General features: G+C 47.2%; 1 protein-coding gene across 1 annotated transcript in view; it reads left to right on the forward strand.

Annotated features, from left to right (window-relative positions):
- The window catches only part of TRIO (trio Rho guanine nucleotide exchange factor), a 218,637-nt gene that overhangs the window by 156,981 nt on the left and 44,508 nt on the right, over positions 1–17,148 (forward strand). The window contains exons 34-35 of the mRNA XM_056854855.1: positions 13,863–14,155; positions 15,875–16,045. Coding sequence (XP_056710833.1) covers positions 13,863–14,155; positions 15,875–16,045 — 464 coding nt within the window. The remainder of the gene's footprint in view (positions 1–13,862; positions 14,156–15,874; positions 16,046–17,148) is intronic.

Below are 17,148 nucleotides of genomic sequence, written 5' to 3' on the forward strand. Positions count from 1 at the left end.
TTTTCTGTGTGTGAATATAAAGCAGCATGTGCAAGATCCAGCTTGGTTTCAGCCAGCAAAAAGCAGACGTTGAATGAGATATTATGAGATGCATCAAAAAACATTTTTACAAATGTTCTTTTGTAAAAATGTTTGTAAACATTTGTAAAAATGTTTTACAAAAACGTTTTTACAAATGAAAAACATTTTTACAAGCTCCTGTGGTAAGTGGCTGTCGAACTCATTTGTTACGAGGGCCGGATATGGCATAAATGTCACTAGGTAGGGCCGGGCCATGTGTACCAAATAAATAAATAAATAAATACCATAAAATGTAATGCCAGGTACCAGAGATACGAACTTCATAGAAGACACAGGCAAAGTCAATTAATTATATTATTCGTTCTGTAATATATTTCAATAGAGTCCATGCAAGTCAATTGGCATTCCTAGCCCCCATTAATCTCCAGTGGGCCTGCAAGCCTCTCCCATTGTTTCCAGTGGGCAATCCTGCCATTCCTTTTAGTACATCCCCTTTTTTTGTTTTGGAAATTGCTTGGAGGATTAACATTTGGGAAGTTCTTCCTGCCTATAGAGCAGCAGTGCAAGATTGCTGAGGCTTGAGGGTAGGAGATCAGCATCTTGTTCAGTTAGTCCTTAGTTTTTTACACTTGGTAAGCAGGAACGTAAGAACATAAGACAGGCCATGCTGGATCAGACCAAGGTCCATCAAGTCCAGCAGTCTGTTCACACTGTGGCCAACCAGGTGCCTCTAGGAAGCCCACAAACAAAACGACTGCAGCAGCAGCATCCTGCCTGTGCTCCACAGCACCTAATATAATAGGCATGCTCCTCTGATCCTGGAGAGTATAGGTATGCATCATTGCTCTTTTCTGCGCTTTCTCAAGCTCTGCAATATCTTTTAGGTGTGGTGATCAGAACTGCACACACAGTATTCCAAGTGTGGTCTCACCATAGATTTGTACAAGGGCAGTATGATAGCTGCAGTTTTATTCTCTATTCCTTGTCTAATTATGGCCAGCATGGAATTTGCCTTTTTCATAGCAGTTGCACACTGGGTTGATGTCTTCATCGAGCGATCCACTACCACCCCAAGATCCCTTTCTTGGTCTGTCACTGCCAGCACAGATCCCATCAGTGTATATGTGAAGTCGGGATTTTTTGCCCCAGTATGCATCACTTTGTGCTTGCTCTCATTGAAGCTGCTTATGAGAGAGGAAGCTGCTTATCTTGCTCCATAATTTGAGCAGTGCAATGTAGGGAGGGAAATACATATTAAACATGTATTTCTGTGTCACCACCCTAATTTCAGATGCTGTTAGGGTCTCCATCTATCTTCCACAGTTTACTCCTTTCTCCAGGGAGCTTAGTTTGGCCTACAAGAATCTCCTTTTCTCCATTTTATTCTCACAACAACCCTGTGAGTTTGGTGAGGCTGAGAGGGCTCAAGGTCACCCAGTAAGTTTCATAGAGGAATGGAATTGGAACTTTCCTAGTCAGATACTTTTAATACTAACTCCTACTGGTTCTGGCCCCTTTGCACCTTGGGGTCTTTTGCTAGAGCAGATTTCCTCCCATCATAGAAGAAGAGTTGGGTTTTATATGCCATCTTTCTCTACCACATAAGGCAGAATCAAACTGGCTTACAATCACCTTCCCTTCCCCTCCCCACAACAGACACCCTGTGAGGTAGATGGAGCCGAGAGAGCTCTAAGAGAGCTGTGACTAGCCCAAGGTCACCCAGCTGGCTTTGTGTGTAGGAATGGGGAAACAAATCCAGTTCACCAGGTTAGCCACTGCCGTTCATGTGGAGGAGTGGGGAATCAAACCCGGTTCTCCAGATCAGAGTCCACCTCTCCAAACCACCGCTCTTAACCACTACACCACGCTGGCTCTTAATCATTCCTTCTCCTGGGTTCTTTTGCCTTCAGAGAAGTGGGTTTCTGCTCTCTCCCCCCCCCCAAAAAAAATACTTGTCTAATTAGCTTAGCTCTGCCTGTAGACCAAGTGGGGACTTCCTTCCCAAAAAAATTGTTTTGTATTTGGGGGGTGGTATTTGTTGATGTATGGTAACTGCACCCCCCAAAAAAATCAAAACAGGAAAGACTGCACAGTAAGTACAAGCGCTCAATTTCCGGCATATCTGGGGGAATACTAAATGTTTTTGAATTTTTGGTATATTGTTATGTATTTTAAAGGTTTCTAAATAGCTAGGGAATCTGGGTTCAGTCTTAGTCTTTCTGCCTTGGGCAAATTAAGAAATGGCTCAAACAGCCAATCCTTCTCTCTGCTTGAGGTTTCTGAGCCTTGAAGGGGGGACACTGTACAAGTGCAGAAGCACTCTTGCTGCACAAGCTCAGCCATGCCGCTGAAAACAGCTCCTGGGGCTAAGCTCAAAGGAAGCTCCAGCGGAAGAGAGACACAAACACAGCACAGCCCAAGCCTCCATTTTCAGGGGGAAGCATACTCACTCCTCGAACAATTGGGCCCCAAACACCATAGTACAGGGGGGGGGGGGCTTACGTACATTGTCTGAATTGGCGTTGAGATGGTAGAAAACCAGGGTGCCAAAGACAAAGTCCGCCAGCAGGGCTGCGCTGCTCTTGCCTTCCATGCCCTGCATGGCACGAAATCAAACCCGCCCCAGCAAGGCAAGACAGGTGCTTGAGAGCTGGCCAGGAGGCAGTGGATCCGACCCATGGGCCTTATGCTTGACACCCCTGTCCTAAAGGGTTGTCGCTTCTCTCCAGGCTGCAGCTGACCCTGCCTCCGGGATCCCTGAACTGCAAATGCCCTGAGACCCCTAGTAGATGCATGTGCTCCATGATGTCACATGGCATGCTGTCTTGTCCAGAATGTCAATCTCTGGGGCCTTATCCGTCTTTTGTGGCCCAGTACTTGTGTAGTAGCAAATGTGACATCTGACTCATAGGCAACAAAATCTAATCAGTGGGCCCAAAGATTTTGTTTTGCTAATGGCGGAGACTTCACAGTTGCCACAGGTTCAACAAGTCCTATGGATCCTTTGTGTTTGTTCTTAAGTGTGCATTTGTTGGCATTAAGCTTGATCACCTTGTGTGACAAAAAAAATGAAGGCTTAAACCATAACAGCTGCCTGTAGGTTGTCCAGCCCCTATAGTTGGGCTTATAATGCAACAGTGCAGTGCTCCTCTGGAGCATTACCTTGGATTGATTTTCTTACTTGGATTGTAGCATTTCTGGACGTTGCAAACTCTAGCCACTGGATTCTTTACAAATTGTGCTTGTGTAGGAGTCTAGTTTAATAATAACTCCTCAGTCAATAGCTAGATGAGCTTAAAATGTAGGTAAGAATTTGTAGAACTCTTGTAAATTGGCTGGGGATCTTATTGTCCTTGGAAGCCAGAGCAGCATTGTAATTTCACAACATTTTCCTGTGAGTTGCCTTAAACTAAGCGAGTGATTTAGGCAAGGCCTCCCAATAAGTGTCATCGTTGACATGCGGATTTGGATCTAGGCCACCTTGGCTCAAGTCAAGCCTTCCCTCCTTTTTTTATTTATTCATTATTTACACTTACTACCCTGCTCTCCCCGGCAAAGAACCGGGCTCAGAGCAGCTTACAAGAATATAGATATCCTATTAAATCAGTAAAAGCATTAAAACAATGTTTAAAATAGCCCTATAAAAATCATATAAAACATTATCCTAGTTTACCTAAGGCCCCTCTAGAGTGTAAAACACAAAACTTCAACCAGGTGAGCAGATAGGATAAATCCCAGTTTTAATAGGGAAGGTATAACTGCAGTGGGGGTTTGGGAGGCCAGCATTTATACATAGGGAACCATAGCTGGCCTCAACCATAGGCAGATGGCACAAATCCTCAACTTTCTGTGTGTGTTAACTCATGTTCTCAACATGCAAGGTGATTGCTGTTGAAAGCAAAACTATCCCTGTATGTCAGTAGTGAAAATGAAAGGATTTCCTTATGATTCATAGTACAATATGAGCAATATGAAGAGTTTGGACCAAGCAAGAAGTGTGAGCTGTTTTCACATTTTGCGTAATAGCAAAATCCATGTTCACCAGAATTGACCAGATCATAATGGTTGATCCTTATTGACAAGTAACACCTATAGCATGCACATGCCTGAAAACATGTTAATCACATCTGTATATTATATATATATATTACAATTAAACCAAGTGATGGGTGCCTTTTTAAAGTAGTGTGTGATATAGGTTTGACATTGCCCGAATGATTTGGGAGGAAGAATGCCTAGAGCAGGGGTGTCGAAATCAATTGTTACGAGGGCCAGATATGACTTAAATGTCACTTGGTCAGGCTGGGCCATGCCTCGCCAGCCCAGATCAGGACGGGGGGGGGGGTCTCACTGAGGGAGGGGCTGCCTCAGCTGGCTCACTGGCCGGATAAGAGCTCTCAAGGAGCTGGATCCAGCCCACAGGCCTTATATTTGACACACCTGACATAGCCCCTACGTTGAACAGTCCTGGCTTTCTGCAAACTATGCAAAACTGAATTATTCAGGAGGGTGTTTCTATGCAGGCAACCGAGTTGCACTGTGCTAAATGATTCAGAAAGGTACTTGGATAAATTATTAGGGATTGTGGTCTATACTACTGTGTAGATCTTGCTGAAACTAGGATCCTACTATGGAATTTTTGCATCATTTAATCTGTCATGTTCATTCTTATGCTTGGCCTCAGTTCTGTTTTTAGGCTTCTGATTGGTTCTACAACCCTAATTCCTATTTATCAAATGTCCTACCCTGTTGATTGTATCAACTCACTCTGTGTCATCTGCCTTGAGTCCAAGTGAGAAAGGCGGGCTATAAATAACGTAAATAAAATAAATATTAAATGTAACCCACCTTGAGTCCAAGTAAGAAAGGTGGACTATAAATAATGTAAACAAAATAAATATTAAATCTGATAGAAGTCTCCATGGGGTCAACAAGTAGATATTCTGTTTTTCATTTTCTAATAGAGGTTGTGCCGTGTTCATAACTAATAATAATAATAAGAAGAAGAAGAGTTGGTTTTTATATGCCGACTTTCTCTACCACTTAAGGAAGAATCAAACCGGCTTACAATCCCCTTCCCTCCCCCTCACCACAACAGACACCTTGTGAGGTAGGTGGGGCTGAGAGAGCTCTAAGAGAACTGTGACTAGCCCAAGGTCACCCAGCTGACTTCATGTGGAAGAGTGGGGAATTGAACCCGGTTCTCCAGATTAGAGTCTGCCTCTTATGTGGAGTAGTGGAGAAACCAACCCGGTGCTCCAGATTAGAGTCCACCACTCCAAACCACAGCTTTTAACCACTACACCACAAGATGTGGCTCGGATGGGGGCCGGGGCTCAGTGGCTCTGCGTGCAAAAGGCCCCCAGAGTTGGTCTCTGGCATCTCCAGGTACAGGGGAAGGATATCAGCTAGCAGATGTGGAGAAAGATCCTTCTGGACCTCAGGCCCTGGAAGAAAGAGGAGGAAGAGGAGGAGGGTTGGTTTTTATATGCCGACTTTCTCTACCACTTAAGGGCTAATCAAACCAGCTTACAATCATCTTCCCTTCCCCTCCCCACAGGTGAAGTAGGTGGCGCTGAGAGAGCTCCAAGAGAGCTGTGACTAGTCCAAGGTCACCCAGCTGGCTTCGTGTGCAGGAGTGGGGAAACAAGTCCATGTGGAGGAGCAGGGAATCAAACCTGGTTCTCCAGATCAGAGTCCACCACTCCAAACCACCGCTCTTGACCATGACACCACGCTGGCTCTGGAGAGCCACTGCCAATCAGAGTAGATTAAATCAGTGGTCGGACTGTCTATAAAGGAGCATCGTCGTCATCATCGCCACGGCACCTTTATTCGTCAAACACGAACAGTGCATTCCTAAGAAGAGTCACTCCAGTCTAAGCCCATTCATTACGATGGGCTTAGACTGTAGTAACTCTCCTTAGGAATATGCTGTTAGCAATCTAAAACACTGTGTAGCCATTAGCACAAATGTGCACAACAGAAAGCACACCGATAAATGGTCATAAACTTAAATAAAATAGAGATAAAATTATTCATGATCATTCACAACCAACCCCATGGATCCTCATAGCGGCTAGGGAATACCTAGCAGCTTGATTGGTAATGTAAGGATTCCAAACAGATAAAAGGTATAAAACCAACCACTCATCTGGCTAACCCTGAAATTTTTGTAAGAGGGGGCTAATTAAGGAATTCCTCAACTCGGTATGAAAGCTGCAAAACACGTAAGGATAAAATTCAGGAACGCCAGTCCTGCGTTGACAGTATCTCGCCTGATGTGGAGTTCTCAAAAATCTTCCATAAAGGACTGTTGTAGGCTGGATGTTGAACCTGGTGAGCAGAAAATCTCTGTGGACTTGAGGAGACTTAAGGTGGAATAAGTAAGGAGCAGGAGCCCCATAGACTGCACCATTTGCAATAGGGGAGCATGTTCTGTTTTCTGGAGGGTGCAAAACATGTCTCTCAGTAGCCAGCAGTCTGTGACGCAGCCACCTGATGGGCTGATTTAAGGAGCGAGTTGGATGGATGTTCTGCAGCACTGTGCGCTACCCCTCCCTGGAGTAGGAGTCTGATAACATATAGGATGATCGGATTTAAAAATGAAGGTGTCACCAGAACTTCAAAGTCTGTATCCAGGCTCTCATTTCCAAAAAGGCTCAGCCCGGTATCCAAACACACGACTGCACATCCAGTACAGTTTGGGACAGCGAGGATGCTATGCACAAAGGTAGCTTCGACCTCCTGATTAAATGCACAGACCCAAATGGGAACACCGTACAATAGCCGTCTGACTAATTTAGCCTTAAATACATGTATGGCTGCAGGAACATGTTGACTACCAGGAAGGTAAAAGACAACACACCATAGCAGACATACTGAAATTGGGCAAGTTAAGTGCATATTTTCGTTGGGTTGATCAGCTGTTACGATATCGAAGATTTACTCCCAGATATTAGAACTGCTTGACTAGTTCTATGGAGTTACCATTGATTCTTCAAGGAGCATGGTATATTCATTTCTTCTCTGATAGTGGGTTTTGCATATACACTTTTCAAGCAGCATAAAATAGCCTTGGAGAAGATGAATATGGGGGTTGACTATTCTTGAATATGGAGTTTCTTTAAGTAGTGACCTTCACAAGTACTGAGTGAATGTGCAGTAGTAGTGTAAACATCCTTAAGTTGTACAATCCACCCTTCTGCTCATTTAATGGAGGGGGACTTATGTGTCTCCTGTTTGGCTGTGGAACACTTGGTTGTTGAAAATAATCCATCACTGATGACCAGGGCCTGATTTTGTGGACGGAAAGGTACCAGCTGGATATTAGGAAGAGTTGTTTCACAGTGGAATCAGCTCCCCAGGGAGGTGGTGAGCTCCATCTCACAGTCAGTATTTAAGTAGAGGCTGGACAAGCATTTGTCAGGGATGCTCTAGGCCAGGGGTCGGCAAACTCATTAGTCAAAAGAGCCAAATATCAACAGTACAACGATTGAGATTTCTTTTGAGAGCCAAATTTCTTAAACTTAAACTATATAGGTAGGTACACTGTTTATTAACTTAATAAACTTTAATTAAAGTTTTAAGTCTTAATTAAACTATAGGTACACTGAATAAAAGTTGATATCATACTTAATAGTGATCTTATTTATTGATAAAAATTAAATTGTCCCTGCCATTTCCCCCTCCCCGTCCGGAGTCCTCATCTGGAGGCCTGGTCTACCGCCATAAAAGCCTATTAGTAGACCGGGGGGCTTATCGCACTCACTCCAGGGAACGTTTCTGAACCCTTTAACACCCGGAGCATTCCTTCCCCCACGCACCACGTTTTCTCGTTCTCGTCATGAAGCCGTTTTGGAGCCATATAATGCCCGCTGTTTCCCAAAACAGTTAAATGACGCTTTAAAAACTTACCCCGTTCCCATGACGTTTTCTCCTTGGGTGCGATAACGCCACTGGCGTCCGGCTGAGTCCCATTGGGAGGCCAGGTCTACCCACTGGCTTTCTTGGCAGTAGATCTGGCCTCCAGAGGCCCATAGAAGCCAATTGGTAGACCTGGCCTCTGAAGGGGGACTTTTTCCCCTCCTCTGAGTCCAGGTCTACTGCCAAGAAAGCCAGTGGGTAGACATGGCCTCCCAATGGGACTCAGCCGGAGGCCAGGTCTACCAAAGGAAGCCCGCCCTGCCCAACAGTTGATGGGTGGGGCAGGCCAGGAACCGTTGAGCTGCCCGCCCAGCAATCGCGCGGCTAGAGGGGAGGTTTTAGCCTCCCAACCATTGAGGGCAAGGGAAAGGGGAACCCGGCCATTATCCACGGGGTGGGGGAGAGACAGCGCGCCCGCTCGCCTGCTCTCTCGCACTCGCTCGCTCTCAGGTGCGCCAACTCCGCAGCCTGGCTGCCGGCGCGAGTGGGCACGAGAGCAGGGGCTCCGAACCAAGTTCGGAGAGCCACACTCAATGGGCCGAAGAGCCGCATGCGGCTCGGGAGCCGCGGTTTGCCGACCCCTGCTCTAGGCTGATCCTGCATGGAGCAGAGGGTTGGACTAGATGGCCTGCGTGGCCCCTTCCAACTCTTCTATGATTCTATTATTTGCTTGCCTAGAAAAGCTTGGTTTCTTCTCCATCTTGGTTATAGCTCAAACTCATTCTGCTTCACTTCAGTTGTTGTTGTTTTTTCCTAAATAATTATGGACTTGACGTGAACTCTGACCTCCATTAATAGAGACCCATATGGAGCAGCACTTTGTGCTTGAAGCGGGACCCACATAATGATCCCCCGGGGTTTTAGGAATAGTCTAAACAAAAGTGCATCCTTGAGTAATTCACTGAAAGGGTAGAAGAGCCCCCAAGGCTCATCTGGTGTCTCTATTTATTAATAGTTTTATGAACTTGGAAAATGTCCTTGGCTGGCTTAGATGAATGGAAGTTGCATTTGGAGACTTTAGAGGAAAGCCAAATGTTTATCAACTTGCTAATGGGGTGGACGTCTTCCTGAAAGTTCACTGGAGATTAACGTAGAAAATAAGCAGCAGTAACTATGTAATGAGTTTGTTCTAACAGATTTAATGTAATAGCATTGGGAAATGTTTTCACAATATAATACAAGACCACTGTAATCTCCCCCCCCCCCCCAGTTGTCCTGTCCAGCTCTGGCACTTAGGGCAATTTAGCTAGGATTTGGAGAACATAACATGGTTCAGATGTAACATGTTATGCAAAAAAGTCGGGCGGGATGGATCCTCAGGGTTTCACACGCCCTTCCTCCTGGCCAGTGTGGTTTAGCGGTTAAGAGCAGTAGTTTGGAGCAGTGGACTCTGATCTGGAGAAACAGGTTTGATTCCCCACTCCTCCACATGAGCGGCGGAAGCCAATCTAGTGAAATGGATTTGTTTCCCCACTCCTCCACATGAAGCCAACTGGGTGACCTTGGGTTAGTCACAGCTCTCTCAGCCCCACCTACCTCACAGGGTGTCTGTTGAGGGGAGGGAGAGGGGAGGTGATTACAAGTCATTTCGATTCTTCCTTAAGTGATAGAGAAACTCGGCACATAAAAACCAACTCTTCTTCTTTTTCTTCTTCCTCCTCCCTCCTCTTCCTCTCCTTCCTCCTCCTCAACCCCAGTGACCTAATGTGAAGGTTTCTGCATTCACAGCAAATCAGTTTATCATTCCCTCCGTGCTACACACTATTGTTTGCTTTCTTCCCTACAGACTGGATTCCAGACTAAAACTAGACTGCTATTTGGGATTCTGGGTTGGAGTAAAGATTAGTTGTAGTTTGTCGTTCAGACATAAAACAGTGGTTTGCCATGAAAAGAGAAGCTTTTCATCAGCTCTCTGCTTGCCAGGTGAGGGAGAGAGTGAGCCCCGGGTTCCCCCTTCCCCACCTCCTTGCATCTGGATTCAACCCGTGTCGGTGGATACAGAATTCAGCTTTGTGAGGAACTGAACATTTGCTCTTAAGAGAAAAAGGGGTTCCACCTCTTTTGACTGTGAAAATAGCGGTTGAGTGTTTGTGGGCAGCACTCGTTGTCATCTCTGACGCCAGGGGGTGGCTGGCTGAGGGTTCCAGGGGTTGGGGGCACAGCCTCATGGCCCCTCCCTTTCAGCAGCAAAGCCCATGATGAATGGGCAAAATAATGTTAAATAACTATTATAGTTTGGTGAGGAGGAGAAGAGGAAGGAGGAGGAGAAGAAGAGTTGGTTGTTATATGCCGACTTTCTCTACCGCTTAAGGGAGAATCAAACCAGCTTACAAAACCTTCTCTTCCCCTCCCCACAACAGATACCCTGTGAGGTAGGTGGGACTGAGAGTGTGCGACTAGCCCAAGGTCACCCAACAGCTGGCTTCATGTGTAGGAGTGGGGAAACCAACCCGGTTCACCAGATTAGCGTCCGCTGCTCATGTGGAGGAGTGGGGAATCAAAGCTGGTTCTCCAGATCAGAGTCCACAGCTCCAAACCACTGCTCTTAACCACTTCACCACTCTGGCTCTCAGGATGAATTATATATAAGGATGATAGAGAGATAGATAATCTTTATTACTGTCAATGACCAGCACATATATAAGGATGTCGTGGTGCAGGCGAGGAGCGAGGGCTGTAAGTTGTAAGCGTAGTCTGGGGAACAGTCCAAGGTCATTCACAGTGAAGGCAGAGTCCGAGATATCAATACAGGCAAGGGAAGTCCAAGGTGTTAGTCAGAGCCAGTCCAAGAAGTCAGGATACCAGGAATCCAAAGAATAGCAGGGAAACAAGGCCGGTACACCAGGAGGTTGGTGACAAGTTGCTTGCACAACAGCCAAGCCTAACTGATGGCTTAAATCCCTTCCCCTGCTGCTGTAGCAGAGCCAGCTGATGCTGATGAGGCTGAGTTCACAGGTGGTGCTTCAGCCCTGCTCTTCCTCATCACTGCTACTGGGGAGGTTCCTGTGTAAATACTTCAGCCTAGCACTCTGCCTTCTCTGCTGCATTGCCAGACGAACCTGTTTTCTTTTCTGCTCCAGTGGCCTTGGCGAGGCCTCTGGGGACACTGCATGTTGCAAGGTGTCAGGTCCAACTGGAGTCCTTGAGCTGGCAGGCTGCAGGCATGGCGAGTCATCTCCTGACTTTGGCTGATCCTCTATTCTGGCCTCTACTTCCTCTTCGTCAGAGGAGGTCTCTGCAGGCTGACTCTCTGCAGGCTGACTCATGACAAAGGATGAATTATAGAAGAAGAGTTGGTTTTTATATGCTGACTTTCTCTACCACTTAAGGGAGACTCAAACCGGCTTACAATCACCTTCCCCTCCCCACAACAGACAACCTGTGAGGTAGGTGGGGCTGAGACAGCTGTGACTAGCCTAAGGTCGCCCAGCTGGCTTCATGTGGAGGAGTGGGGAAACCAACCACCAGATTAGAGTTCGCTGCTCATGTGGAGGAGTGGGGAATCAAACCCGGTTCTCCAGATCAGAGTCCACCGCTCCAAACCACCTCTCTTAACCGCTACACCATGCTTTCTTTCCAAAGAAAGAAAATGAAATTCTGCTAACCAGCTCAGTTTGCTTAAACTGTGCGGGTCACAGAACTGGCACTTTCTTGCTCACAGAGTTAGAAGTTTTAGCACAGAATACACATGGCTCTGGGTTGCCGGGCACCCCCGGGAGCTTTGGAAGAGGAGCGAGGGGCAGAAATGACTTTGTGCAATGCATCGGTGTCACTTTCATGTGAAAACCTGGACATGCCATCAGCACATCGGGCATCTTTGTTCCCTCCCTCCTTCATGCTACCCCCAGCCCAAACGCAAGAGCATGCAGGAGGGCCCGTCCATCAGGAGGTTGCCTGCCTGAGGCGGGCAAATGAGACGCCTGGCGTGGCTTAAATAATGATCTCCACATGGAAGTGAGGCTGTAGAGCATCTCTCCTTGATACACGTCTTCTGTATGTTTGGGCTGTTGTCTTGTATGGAGGATCACGTCGTCCTCTGAGCCCCCCACCTGCAGTCCAAAGGACAGCCAAGATGCCGCCTCCATGAAAGCAGAGCCTGAAATAAACCCGTATTTTGCTCCTGTAGTCTGCAGTTCAGACCCTAAGAGGAGGAGTTTGCACACCCTTGCAGGGTTAGAGCCATCATGGTGTAGTGGATAAGAGTGGTGGTTTGGAGCGGTGAACTCTGATCTGGAGAACCGGGTTTGAGTCCCCACTCCTCCACATGAGCAGTGGATGCTAATCTGATGAACCGGGTTGGTTTCCCCACTCCTGCACAGGAAGCCAGTTGGGTGACCTTGGGCTAGTCACAGCTCTCTTAGAGCTCTCTCAGCCCCACCTACCTCACATGAGGAGTGGTTGAAACCCTTAGGGCTGTTTAGTTTGGAAAGAAGGCGGTTAAGGAGAGACATGATAGAGCTCTAAAAAATTACACATGGTATGGAGAGAGTGGACAGGGAGAAGCTTTTCTCCCTTTCTCATAATACTAAAACTACTAGAACTAGAATACTAGAACACGGTAGGGTCATCTGCTGAAGCTGGAGGATGAGAGATTCAAAACAGAAAAAAGGAAGTATTTTTTCACACAATGAAGAGTTAAATTGTGGAACTCCCGCCCCAGGATGTGGTAATGACTACCAACTTTGGAAGGCTTTAAGAGGGGAGTGGACATGTTCATGGAGGAGAGGAGTAGTCATGGCTACTAGTAAAAATGGTTACTAGTCATGATGCACTCTTATTCTCTCCAGGATCAGAGGAGCATGCCTATTCTATGAGGTGCTGTGGAACGCAGGCAGGGTAATGCTGCTGCAGTTGTCTTGTTTGTGGGCTTCCTAGAGGCTTCCTGGTTGGCCACTGTGTGAACAAACTTCTGGACTTGATGGACCTTGGTCTGATCCAGCAAGGCCTTATGCAGTGGGTCTAAAGGGCTCCTATTACCTTGGAGCCTTTGCTCAGGCCTGCAGTCCCATATATGGCAATGGCTGCCCCCAGCAGACCCCAGGGGAGAGCGCCATCTGCCTGGATGAAATCACCCTTGAAGAGAGACCCTCCTCCTCATGCCCATGACTTTTGACGCCTCTGTTTCCACGCCCACTGGGAGATCAGGTGAAAAGCTTTTCCTGAAGTTTTCCAAATCTCCGCTTCCTTCTGGATGTCACCTTTCTAACTGGAGGGTTGTGTGTAGGTGACTTGATCATCTGATTGTATCCAGCCAGGCCCACCATCTGCATTTGTAAAGGCTGGTGAGCAATTGACTCCCCACACACACACCTGTACTCTGCCAAGAGAGAGAAAAGCTCAAGGTGAAGGTTTTGGTCCAAACCTCCAAGGAAACATGCATTTCTTCACACAATCAGCATAATGTAAACAGCTTGGCGTGCATGAACAGGTCTACAGTCTGACGTCGTGTAAGCCATACAATAGCAAGAAACAAAATAGTGTTGCACGGTGAGTTCACACTGGCTTACTTGTCAGTACAGAAAAGAACTCATGAACACTTGGGTCAGACCCTTGGTCCATCAAAGTCAGTATTGTCTACGCAGTCCAGCAGAGGCTCTCCAGGGTCTCGAGCAGAGAAAGGTCTTTCACATCACCTACTTGCCTAGTCCCTTTAAATGGAGATGTTGGGGATTGAACCTGGGACCTTCTTCAGGCCAAGCAAATGCTCTACCACTGAGCCACAGTCCCTCCCCAAACTAGAAAACCTTTGTCACAACTTCTTCCGGTCTCTGTACTGGGCACTGCTGATCCTCCCAACACTGCACAACGCAGGGATCGGATACTTGCTAAGTGTGAAAGCTAAGGTTGTTTTTTTCTTTTGTACAAAACTGCTTTTCATTTCCTTCCATTTAATCGCCTTGCATTTTCCTGTTCAGATTCTCTTTCGGTTTCCAGCAATGACGCCAGCCCACCCGCTTCAGTGACATCGCTTCAGCCCCACATGATTGGGGCGCAGAGCTCCCCAGGCCCCAAACGCCCCGGCAACACTCTGAGGAAATGGCTGACCAGCCCAGTCAGGCGGCTGAGTAGCGGAAAGGCGGATGGCCACGTGAAGAAGCTGGCCCACAAGCATAAGAAGAGCCGGGAGGTCCGCAAGAGCGCCGACACGGGTTCTCAGAAGGACTCGGACGACAGCGCTGCGACGCCGCAGGATGAAACCCTGGAAGAGGTGTGTGCATGTGGAATGTGTTTATTTCATGGAGATGTTCACTCTGTGTGTGTGTTAAGTGCCGTCAAGTCGCTTCCAACTCAGGGCGGCCCTATGAATCAATGTCCTCCAATACTCCCTATCTTTAACAGCCTTGCTCAGGTCTTGAAAATTGTTCAGGTCTTGCAAAATGAGAGTCCGCGGCTTCCTTTATTGAGTCAATCCATCTCTTGTTGGGTCTTCCTCTTTTCCTGCTGCCCTCAACTTTTCCTAGCATGACTGTCTTTTCCAGTGACTCTGGTCTTCTCATGTTGTGACCAAAGTACGACAGCCTCAGTTGAGTCATTTTAGCTTCTAGGGTCAGATCAGGCTTGATTTGATCTATAATCCACTCATTTGTTTTGGTTTTTTTGGCAGTCCACGGTACCTGTAACGCTCTTCTCCATCACCACATTTCAAAGGAATCTACTTTCTTCCTATCAGCTTTCTTCGTTGTCCAGCTTTCACACCCATACGTAGTATTAGGGAATACAATGGCATTAATTAACTTGGTCTTGTTTGCCAGGGACACATCAGTGTTCACTGTGGCCTGATGTATATATGTGCTGGCCAGGTGCCCAAGGTTGGAATAGGAATGTCAGAGGTGCTCATGTGTTGTCCGCTTTCTGAAAAGAACTTTCCCTGAAACATCAGGGTACTTTCATTTTTGGTATTTGGGTATCTGGGGAAAGACCTTCCTCCTGGGCCTTCTTTTTTATGACCAGAGAGAATGAGAGGCTTTTGTTTTCTAACTTTTGCACAGCACGCTTCCATAAACTTATGTGGCTGTTTGATTTCCCCAAATATGGTGCTGTGGTATTTCATTCGATATAACTAACTGGAGAGAGTCATATGGAAAGGCTTTACTGTTTCGCATGGTGGATATCTTCACACGGGCACCTTCCTGATTGATATCTGACTCTGGACTGTTGCACAGGGATTCTGCAAAGCGGCCCCCAAGAGTCATTAAAAAAATTAACAGCCATCTGACAGAGCTTATGAAGGAAATAATAGGAAAGGATTTATGTGTAAGGGTTTTTTTTGGTCATTTATACTTTTAATATGGAAACATTCAGACAGTGTTAGTCTGTAGTAACTTTGGTACACAGGTTTGATCCTGCTGTAACTTCATTGTTCTCCTTTGGGGTGCTGCTGTGGCTCATAAAGCATCTTTTTTTGCATGCAGAAGGTCCAAGGTTCAATCCCAAGCGTTACCAGTGGAAATGATCAGGTTGTGGAGACCTCTGCCTGCGACCCTGGAGAGCTTCTGCCAGTCAGAATAGACAGTGCTGTCCTCGATAGACCAAAAGGGTCTGATTCAGTCAAAGGCAGCTTAATGCATCCTTTGATTGGCAGAGACAGCAAATGTCGTGCTTCGGTGGAAGGGGCAATTGCTTCACCTCTGGCATACAGAATCGGAAGGCAACAATGGAGTACATTTCCACAAGTCTATATTGTGTGTAGTGGTTAAAAGCAGAGGACTCTAATCTGGAGAACCGGGTTCGATTCCCTACAACTCCACATGAAGCCAACTGGGTGACCTTGGGCTAGTCACAGCTCTCTTAGAGCTCTCTCAGCCCCACCTACCTCACAAGGTGTCAGTTGTGGGGAGAGGAAGGGAAGGAGATTGTAAGCCAGTTTGATTCTCCTTAAAAGGAGAGAAAGTCAACATATAAAAACCAATTATTCTTCCTTTTTCAGAGAGGGCGCAATGAGGGCTTGAGCAGCGGCACCCTCTCAAAATCCTCCTCCTCAGGCATGCAGAGCTGTGGCGAGGAAGAGGGCGAGGAAGGGGCTGACGCTGTGCCGCTGCCCCCTCCCATGGCCATTCAACAGCACAGTCTGCTCCAGCCAGATTCACAAGACGACAAGGTAGGTGAAGGAAGGGGGAGATGTTGGGGCCAGGATCAGGAGGCCAAAGCCGTTCGTGCCCAGTGGATCGGAGCAGCGCCTCTTCATGCTCCAGGGTGTTTGTGTAATTAATGCACTGTATGTGGTGAATTGGAGTAAGTGGGTCATGCCCATACTGTGAATTGTGCACCAAAACAAGCTGAGTTGGGTGATCGTGGGGAAGAGCAGAGCACTGAAGCATCCCCAGTGTGGGAGGCAGCGTGGTGCAGTGGTTAAGAGCGGCAGAATCTAATGTGTAGAATCTGGTCCCTCAGGACGTGGGGGCAGATCATCTTAAACTATCCCCCACTGCTGCAGAGTCTTGGTACCCCTGTAAGTCTAAAGCCCAGCATGTAGTGATCATGACAAGGGGACCGCCTTCAATCTCCCCACCATCAGAACACCTTCCTGCCCAGAACAAAGCACCAGATCCAGAGTGTGACTTGGACGGTGAGTGGGGCCAGTTGTTACCTGAGACAGGCCCATGACTGTTGTGGAGGCCTTGAAATCCTGAGCCACTCCCAACAAGGTTGCCTCAGCCTGGATGTTGAAGTCCCCCAAGACAACCAGCCTAGGAGAATGAGAGCGAAGGCAACCAATGTGGAGGTCATTTGGGCCTCTGCCATTCATGGCCTTTGAAGCTATTGTTCGTTGAGATGCCTCACGGTTATGGTTTTCAAACGACTTTCCAGAAGCAGTTGAGTGGTTTACATTCTGACAAGGTGAACTCTGTTGCCGTGGAGCGGCAGTGAGCTCAATCAGGCTGCGCCTGAGGCCCTTCTGAACTGCTTGTGGTTTCTGGGGGTACTTTGACCGCCAAGTGACTGTGGTCAGGATTCTTGCAGAGTAGAAAGTTTACAAATTCCTTCTTTCAGAAGATGTTTGCAAAGCCACCTTCTCCTGTTGGCCGGAACTCCAGTGGGCCCCTGACCCACCCGGAAGTGTTCTGCAGGTCTGCATCATGGATGTCACCCAGGCAGGAAGGGCTGTCCTTGGCATCAGGCTTTCAGGTGTCAGCTTCACAGGCTTCAAGAGAGTCAGATCACCGAAGGCAAAGTCTTGCACTGTTCCGCCCCACATAGCCC

Source organism: Euleptes europaea, chromosome 8 (genome assembly GCF_029931775.1).
Source record: "Euleptes europaea isolate rEulEur1 chromosome 8, rEulEur1.hap1, whole genome shotgun sequence".
Lineage (NCBI taxonomy): Eukaryota > Metazoa > Chordata > Lepidosauria > Squamata > Sphaerodactylidae > Euleptes > Euleptes europaea.